Source organism: Theobroma umbraticum, unplaced genomic scaffold (genome assembly GCF_002168275.2).
Source record: "Theobroma umbraticum cultivar Fairchild unplaced genomic scaffold, ASM216827v3 scaffold_130.0, whole genome shotgun sequence".
Lineage (NCBI taxonomy): Eukaryota > Viridiplantae > Streptophyta > Magnoliopsida > Malvales > Malvaceae > Theobroma > Theobroma umbraticum.
In genome coordinates, this window is record NW_018397264.1 from 8,095,171 (window position 1) to 8,104,130 (window position 8,960).

Below are 8,960 nucleotides of genomic sequence, written 5' to 3' on the forward strand. Positions count from 1 at the left end.
AAAGTGAGAAATCGAGAGTATAGTAGACGAATATTGAAGAGAAAAATTAATAAAATTAGAGAGAGTGAGATGGTGAGAGAAAAATCGAAAACACAAATAAAAAAAACCTGTAATAAATAAAATAATTTCAAAAATATTTTTATCAAATTATAACTAAATATGATAACTAGTATCATATGAGGAATCAAAGGAATCAAGTGCTCAACTCGCGTTAAGGCCATATCAACGTTGGACCTTGAAAATAAACTGAACTGAAATACAGCCAAATGCCTATACATGTTAACCCAGGATATTTGTACAAGGAATACAAAGAGCGCCAGTGGGGCCGAGGGGGGGACTTGCAAAAGGAGAGAGATCAAGAGTTCCCGGAACGAGCAATATCGCTGTAAGCTGTGCCATCAGCGACCCCCTAAAACTGAATACTGTCCCGTTGTAAATTAAGATGAACAAGGCAATCTTCTATTTTGTACAAACTCACTTATCTGCTATGCACTGCATGCATGTTGCTTTGTCAAACCCATACGCATAATGGCAGTTATTGGAAACTACGTGGTAGTTTCGCGGGCAGAGCAGAAGGTCGTGAATGAGGGGCTATCCCTTTCACGTACTGCCGTCACAACTCATCTCTTCCTACTTAAAGGAGCAACAGGAACCACAAAAAGAAACATTTTGGCAGCTCACTCCCACCCCTCCCCTCCCCTGCTTAATGAATTTTGCGAATCTGTTTACCAGAATTTGCCTTCCAAAATCTCATCACCCTCAGGTATGAACTTCCTAATTATTTCTCACAACCCTAAACCATCCTTTTATTAATATATATATATATATATTAGGGTTAACAAGGCTATTCTAATCTTGTTCTTATATTTATCGCTTCATGATTTTGCATTCTCTCTCTTGCATTAAAATGCCGTGTAATTCTTCTTTTGTCTCTAAACTAGTGTGTAATATGAATAATGGCCAAGAGTTCTAATGCTACCAAGTGTAGGTAACTAAATCAATTAATTGAAGCCGTTAAAATAAATAAAGAGAAGCCTCTGTATTGTACATCCTTCTGCAAAATCTTTACATGACATGTAAATTTCTTCTGTTATTTTACGCTTTCTACTAAAGCTTGTCTTAATTTTATTTTAGACCCGAACATAATACAGCATGGGCATTAAGTTCGTTCTGACTGCAATCTGTATGTGGAATTGGATAACCTCCTGGGTTCTTACTGCTTCATCTGATGAGCTAGTGCGGATCAGTCTGAAAAAGCAGCCTTTAGACCTTAAACGAATAAATGCTGCAAGGATCACCGCAGTAGAGCTTGAAAGCAATGTGAATGATCAGGAAGCAGATGTAATATATCTAAAGAATTATCTAGATACCCAATATTATGGAGAAATTGGCATAGGTTCACCCTCTCAGACCTTTTCTGTTGTCTTTGACACTGGCAGCTCTAATCTTTGGGTGCCATCTTCAAAATGCCTTTTTTCTGTAAGTCTCGCCTTGAATATTCAGTGTGTTACCGTTGCTCAGCCATGGGAACTACTTTGTGAAGTGTGACTTTATGCAGATTGCTTGTCATCTCCATTCCAAGTTTTGGGCAAGGCTATCCAGAACTTATACCAAGATTGGTAATTTTGCTGCGTGCATTACGTTTGAGAAGTTCTTTTCCCTATTTTTTTTCTACATTTGTATGTATGTCTTCCCTTAACCCCTTTTTGCAACATTCTTCGAATTCTTTCAGGGATACCTTGCCAAATCCACTATGGCTCTGGATCTATTTCTGGATTCTTTAGCCTAGATCATGTTAAAGTTGGAGATATTGCTGTCAAAGATCAAGTAAGTTACCATTCATGTCAAATAATATTCTGTAGGTGATTGCGTTTCAAAAGAGTTATGGTGTTACATCTACTATCCTTCAGGAGTTTATAGAGATTACAAGGGAAGGTTATCTACCATTCCTAGTTGCAAAATACGACGGGATTCTAGGACTTGGGTTTCAGGAAATTTCTGTGGGACAAGCTACTCCTCTTTGGTATAATTTTTAAATGATTTACTATAAGTTAACCTCGCAGCTTCATTTTGATGATTTAGTCCTAATGTTTTTTTCTCCTTTTTCCTTGTTAATTATATGTCTATATATTTTTGCTTTTTTCAATTAACTGTTAGCAATAGATATATCATAGTCCATAGCACTATATATTCAGGTTTAATATGGTGCAACAAGGGCATGTTAGCCAGAAAATTTTCTCTCTCTGGCTAAATCGAGATTTAACATCAGAGTTAGGAGGTGAAATTGTCTTTGGAGGTCTTGACTGGAGGCACTTCAGAGGTGAACACACTTATGTTCCGGTTACCAAAAGGGGTTATTGGCAGGTCTTTGTAGTCGATAATTTGCTTAAATTCTCAAGCTTCTTCTCATGATCAAGGCTGATATTTAACTATACTTTCATTCATCATTCCAGATTGAGGTGGGAGATATATTACTAGAAAACAACTCAACAGGTACCTCGTATCAACCTTGTTTAGTCATTAACATTTGAAACTTTATCTAAGAAAAAGTTTGTAGAGCATTACATGATTATAATTGGGTTTATGAAAAGAAATGCAGGCTTAAATACGTTTATGTGGCAGGACTATGCAAGAATGGCTGTGCTACCATTGTGGATTCAGGGACATCCTTAATCGCTGGGCCAACTGTATCTGTTCATAACATTCACATTCTAATCAATCTAATATAATTGCAGTTGATATCTATAATTTCTTGCCTGGTTGTTTTCAATGTTATCATTCTTAAAGGCTTACTAGCAGTCATTTCCAGGAAATTGTGGCACAGATCAACCGTGGAATTGGAGCAGAAGGAATTGTAAGCTTGGAATGCAAAAATGTTGTTTCCAAGTATGGGTATTCCTTGTGGGACTCCTTAATATCTGGGGTTTGTTCTTTTTCCATTAAAGATGTTTTTTATTAGTCTTTTAAAATCCTAAAACTTAACTGGTTGAAGGGATATAGCTTAAAGTTTACCTCTCTCTGCAGGTACGGCCTGAAATTCTGTGTGTTGATGTTGGGTTATGTTCATATAATGGATCACAGAATATGAGGTAACAGTTTCATTCTTGTCATCTCTCTTGAAACCCCCCAAATTTTCCTTTCTTTATCTTTGGAACCGTTGCTTGGGAAAAGTGGGGTTTGGTTATTTTGAGTTAGTACAAGGAGGAGCACTCAAACAGAATTGGTGCAGTGGTGGCCTCAAGACAGCGGTAGAAAATAAAACTAGGGAAGGATCAGCAATTGGTGAGACTGCTCTGTGTACTTTCTGTGAGATGATTGTTTTCTGGATTCAAGTTCAGCTCAAACAACAGAAAACAAAGGAAAAAGTGTTCAAACATGTGAATCAGGTGCGGACAATAATTTTATCTTTATCTAATATCAGATCAACGACACATGTGCACGGCCCAGGACTAATAACTTGTTCTTTCTATGTCAAAGTTGTGTGAAAATCTTCCAAATCCTATTGGAAAATCATTTGTCAACTGTGAAGACCTTGAAACTCTGCCAGATGTTACATTTACCATTGGAAACGAATTATTCCCTCTTACTCCGGAACAGGTAACATCCAGTGGCTATCGTCGTTGATGCTGCAATGCAAACATATGTAAATTGAGAATCTGGATAACGAACACAAGTTGTTCTGCAGCATTTCTTCTGGAATTCCTCTCTCCTTATGTGCCTTAACCACAGAATTTCTAATGTGTGTTTTTCTGTTGGCATATAGTATATTCTTAAAGTTGAAGAAAGATGTTCTACTGTGTGTGTCAGTGGCTTTGTTGCTTTCGATGTGCCTCCCCCGCGAGGTCCACTCTGGTACGATGACATTCTCCGTTCGATTATTTCTGGTTGCGGTGTAGCTGTAGCTGAGAAATGCCACAAACATGAGTTTCAGCTCCTAACGTGATTCTGCATTTGGAGATTTCCTTGAATCTGTGTTATTAATTCACTCTGGTGAATGCTGCAGGGTACTCGGAAATACGTTTCTGAGCGCTTACCATACAGTGTTTGACTTCGGAAATCTGCGGGTAGGATTTGCAGAAGCTGCAAAATAGTCCTAACTGGATCCCCAGCCTCCATATTTGATCACGTTAATCCACAGACAGGAAACCAAGGATGCATCACTTGTTAGATTCTATATGCATTTGCCCATTCTGCCTCAAATGTCTTGTGTAAAGGTTAATATTTTAGTGTTCTACTTAAATAAGTTCTTCTATAATATAACAATCAGAAAAGGATGAAATTATATATATATATATGTATGACAAAATAAAATGTTTTTTTTATCATTTTTTACATATGAACATTTGACTTATTAATTGGTATATGATCTTCTTACTCAAAAAACAATGTCCATTGATACCTCTTTCTATTATAATGCCATAACAGTATTTTAATGCCGATTGTTGTTGGTATCATTACAACAATAACCCCATTTCCCTTTCAGTTTTCACAATTAATTCCTCTTCTTATTCTAAATTAGTTCCTCTTCTTTTTCCAAATACTGTCAGAAGATGATGAAATCCTTTGGCCCCTCTTTGCCCATTGGTATCCTTTTTATTATAATGTCAAGTGTCCATTTACCTAATGTAAAGATAACGGTAATTTAAGGCCAATTGTTGTTGCTGTCATTACAACAACCACCCCATTTGCCTTTCAGTTTTCACAATCAGTTCCCCTTCTTATTCTAAATTAGTTTCTCTTCTCATTTTAAATACTGTCGAAAGATGATGAAAACAACGCAAAGAACACAAGGGAATGTCAGTGCACATGAATAAAGAGTATAAGGTTTTTACATACAGTTGCTTTTCAACTAATCAAGAGAATAGAGAATTCTTATTCTAAATTAGTTTCTTTTGTTATTCTAAATACTGTGAGAAGATGATGAAAACGGCACAAATAAAATATCATTAATGAATAAATGGTACAAGAGCTTTACACAGTTGCTTTCAACTAATCAAGAGGATAGAGAAAAAATTATTCTAAGTAATTACGAGTTCGACTAACATTGAAACACCTAAACAGTAGATTTGAAACGGCTGTGCTTTGGTGCTGCCTTTAAATGAAACGGTACGTTTCAATGCTGTTAAAGTGATGCGTTTTATTCTTTCCTTCATTTCCAGCTTTTCGCGTTTCGCTGCTGCTTCATCAGTTTGCATTCTTGCTTCTTTAATTATTAATCTGATTTCTGGACTTATTCTTCATCACGTTGGCCTACAAATACATCTTCAATTTCTTATTCTATCTCTAATTCTCCATCTCCACTTTACCAGGCAAAAAGTCTCCCCCAACTCCACCTACGAACAAACCCTCTCCTTCCACTCGCACCAATGGCTATTGACTTCTCTGTTTTTTCAGGACTGCATTTCGTATCATTTGTATGACTTGTGAATTAATCCACCAAAATTCCTGCACTTGTTGTCTACAATGTGCTATCTGCTTATCGATATCTTACTCTTTAATAGTAATTACTATTTTCAATACCTTAAAAGAGATGTCCCAAGGAAAAGGCTAGATGAGGAGAATGACTCTTCTCCACCATTCTTAGTACCTTTGAATAGAGTGAGAGCTCTTCTTCAAGAATGGGTCAAGGATGGATAGATAAACTTACCATACATTCCACGACCACCAACAGTGGAGGAGAAGGCTAATCCAAGATATTGTGACTATCATCGAGCAATTGGTCATCCATTTTCTGAATGCAAAAATCTTCGAAGAATGTTCCATAGACGAGTGCAAGCAGGAGAGGTATTGATTGGAAATAATAGATTCCAGAATAACTCTCTTCCTATTCATCCAAATCCTCAAGGTCAAGTAAGTGCAATAATTCATGATCATCAGGATGACCTTTCTTTTTCAAACACTCAGCTCAATGGTACAAGTGAAGATACTATGGTTATTTCTTCAATTGCTAATTCACTTATGAAGACGCCTAGTTTCAGACTTTTTTTTGATCAACTTGGGTTTTCAGAAGAAGTAAGGAAAGAAGTAGCTATATCACTAGTTCAAATAGCTGGAGAACAGTGTGGAGCGTGTAACCTAGTAGGACGACCTATGGGGAATATGGTTGATGCATATCAGAATGCTATTGTGTTTACAGAGGTAGACATGTGTACACCTCATCCTCATCATAATAAACCCCTATATGTGGAAAGTACTATCAATGGATATCCTATTAAGAGAACATTCATTGATGATGGCTCTTCTGTGAATCTCATACCTATATCTACTTTGAAAGCTATAAACATAGATTTAAAGGGTTTACGCCATCCTATGGCTATCACTTCCTTTGATAATAAGGAGATTATGACTTTGGGGCAAGTGATAGTGAACTTCAAGATGGGGTCGATTTAAAATTAGACATGTTTCATGTTATTGATGCAATTGTGGCTTATCATGCTCTAATTGGAAGAAAATTCCTGCACATGCACAATATCATTCCTTCCACATGCCATCAATGTATTAAAGGACATTGGAAAGGGAAGGGGATTTTCATTCCAGCCACTTAAGCTCCATTTGAACGGCATGAGGCTAGTTATACAATGGCTTCTTTTTTTGAAGATTTAGCAGAAGATGGAGAAACAACTATTGCTAGACCTATCGGTGTTCCACTTTCGTGATAGGAAGAATATGTTGGGTATAAGGTAGAGAGCAATGGCAAGAAGAAGAAACGAGGTGGGAAGAGAAGAAGAGAAAGTACTTCTACATATAGAGAAGTAAATGAAGAAAAGACGTCCAATGGGGTAACTTCTTATGCACGGGAAGATGAAAAAATTGTGTATTGCTTATGATGGACGCGGGTCTGAGGAAATATCTTTTCCTGATCCTAAACCTTAGAAGCCACTAGATGCATCACCATCATGTTTCAAGTGGAAGCAGAAGAGGAAAAAGTACAAGAAGTATTACCCATAAGAAAAAAATCTCAGATCGACATAAGCCTCAAGGTGATAAGTTGGAAGAAATAAATATTGCAAAAGAAGGAGAGACAATTAAGCCATTCTTCATAAGCAAAAGTCTTTCTGGTGAGCACAAGATTGAGCTAATTGAGTTGTTGAGAAAATTTCAAGATATGTTCGCTTGGACTTATGAGCAGATGCCTAGATTAGATGAAAATATCATTATTCATGAGTTACACATTTCTCCACAAGTAAACCAGTGAAACAACATGCTCATGTATTTCATCATGAGATAGAGAGCCAGATAAAAGAAGAGATTAACAAGCTTCTCAAGGTTGGATTCATCAAACCCATACATTATCCTACTTGGCTAGCAAATGTAGTTCTTGTGAAAAAGAAGAATGGAACAATTCGAGTGTGTGTAGATTTCAGAGATTTGAATAAGGCATGCCCAAAAGATGATTTTCCTCTTCCTAACATTGATACTTTAGTGGATGCTACATCTGGTCATGAGATGTTTTCCTTCATGGATGGGTTTAGTGGATACAATCAAACAAAGATGGCACCAGAAGATGTAGAGAAAACAGCTTTCAGAACTCCATTTGGTAATTTTTATTACACTGTAATGCTATCTAGATTGAAGAATGCGGGTGCAACCTATCAACGTGCCATGACAACTATCTTCCATGACATGATGCATGATTGTATGAAAGATTATGTGGATGATATAGTGGTGAAATCCAAGAAGACTTTTAATCACTTTGGAGACCTGAAAAGAGTATTTGAATGGTGCAGAAAGTATAATCTTCGCATGAATCCTTTAAAGTGTGCATTAGGAGTAACAATTGGGAAATTCTTAGGTTTTGTCGTTCACAGAAAAGGTATAGATGTTGATCCTGCAAAAATAAAGGCTATTCAATCCATGCCATCTCCGGTGAATCAAAAACAACTCAAAAGCCTATTGGGAAAAGTCTTTTATATTAGGAGATTCATTCCAACTTTAGGAGAAATCATTGTACCTTTCCAAGTTTTGCTTAAGAAAGGTGTTCCATTCATATGGGGTGAATCACAACAATAAGCATTTGAAAAGAGTAAGAAGATTCTTACTTCTTCTGCAATGATGACCATGCCCATTAAAGGAGAGCTAATGATGTTGTATTTGACTTCTACTCCATTTTTAATTGGTGCCTTACTTGTACAGGAGATTGATGGAGAAGAAAAGCCTATGTACTACCTTAGTAGATGCTTACACGGAAGTGAGTTGAATTATCCACTTATGAAAAAGTATTGTCTTGCGTTAGTGTACGCAACTCAAAAGCTTCGGCATTACTTTTTGGCACACAAGCTCATAATTGTGACAAAGTTAGATCCCATCAAGTTCTTACTTTTTAAGCCAGCTCTATCTAGAAGAATAGCAAAATGGCTTCTTTTATTGGGAAAGTTTGATATATCAGTTGTTCAGCCAAAAGCTATCAAGTCTGAGGCCATCTCAGTTTGAAGAGGTTACTCCTGATGCCATTCCAGCTGAATTTTTTAAGAAGCATGTGCAATAAATATAGAATAAGGGGAATGGAGTTTATACTTTGATGGTTCTTCAAATAGTTTTAGAGGAGGTGCCGAAATAGTTCTCGTTCCACCAAGTAGAGAACGTTAGAGTTAAACTCCTTGGAATCAGGAAGAGAACTTATCTTTTTAGCTTTCAAGCTAGATTTCCCATGCACAAATAATCAAGTTGAGTATGAAGCACTAGTTTTGGGGTTGTATGTGACAGCCACGATTGGAGCAAACAATCTTTGCATTCATGGAGACTCTAATCTTATTGTAAAGCAAACTAATGGTGAGTTTTCCTTGAAAGAACCAATACTTCCTTCTTATAGAACTCTTGTTCAGTCCTTGTTAGAGAAATTTCAAGCGGTGAGATGTGAACATACTCTGAGAACAACGAACTGCTATGTAGATGCATTAGCTACTTTGGCTTCTAAAATTCATATTCCAGAAAAAGAACTAAGTATTCTTGTAGCTGTACTC

The 8,960-nt window shown here is 36.7% G+C and overlaps 1 protein-coding gene across 2 annotated transcripts; it reads left to right on the forward strand.

Moving 5' to 3' along the window:
* The first annotated feature begins 637 nt into the window (after window positions 1–637).
* Window positions 638–4,376, forward strand: LOC110421506 (aspartic proteinase A2-like). 2 transcript variants are annotated; one of them, XM_021435106.1, is made up of 14 exons: window positions 638–763; window positions 1,135–1,479; window positions 1,559–1,619; window positions 1,733–1,827; window positions 1,911–2,023; window positions 2,196–2,364; window positions 2,454–2,493; window positions 2,623–2,687; window positions 2,810–2,923; window positions 3,025–3,089; window positions 3,230–3,386; window positions 3,478–3,597; window positions 3,764–3,852; window positions 4,004–4,376. In XM_021435106.1, exons 2-14 carry the CDS (start codon window positions 1,153–1,155, stop codon window positions 4,089–4,091), a joined length of 1,503 nt encoding a protein of 500 aa, XP_021290781.1. In that variant the 5' UTR covers window positions 638–763; window positions 1,135–1,152; the 3' UTR covers window positions 4,092–4,376. The 2 variants fall into 2 exon arrangements, with proteins under 2 accessions (XP_021290781.1, XP_021290782.1); XM_021435107.1 differs by lacking the exon at window positions 638–763 and having other exon boundaries at window positions 1,181–1,341; window positions 1,440–1,479.
* The last annotated feature ends 4,584 nt before the right edge of the window (window positions 4,377–8,960 follow it).

What these genes read in the sequence shown, in the direction of transcription:
- LOC110421506 (XM_021435106.1), top strand. Translation starts at nt 1,153, where the DNA reads ATGGGCATTAAGTTCGTTCTGACTGCAATCTGTATGTGGAATTGGATA. An exon ending in CTTCAAAATGCCTTTTTTCT is followed by an intron (nt 1,480 to 1,558) that starts GTAAGTCTCGCC and finishes GACTTTATGCAG; the next exon opens with ATTGCTTGTCATCTCCATTC. An exon ending in ACTAGAAAACAACTCAACAG is followed by an intron (nt 2,494 to 2,622) that starts GTACCTCGTATC and finishes TTTATGTGGCAG; the next exon opens with GACTATGCAAGAATGGCTGT.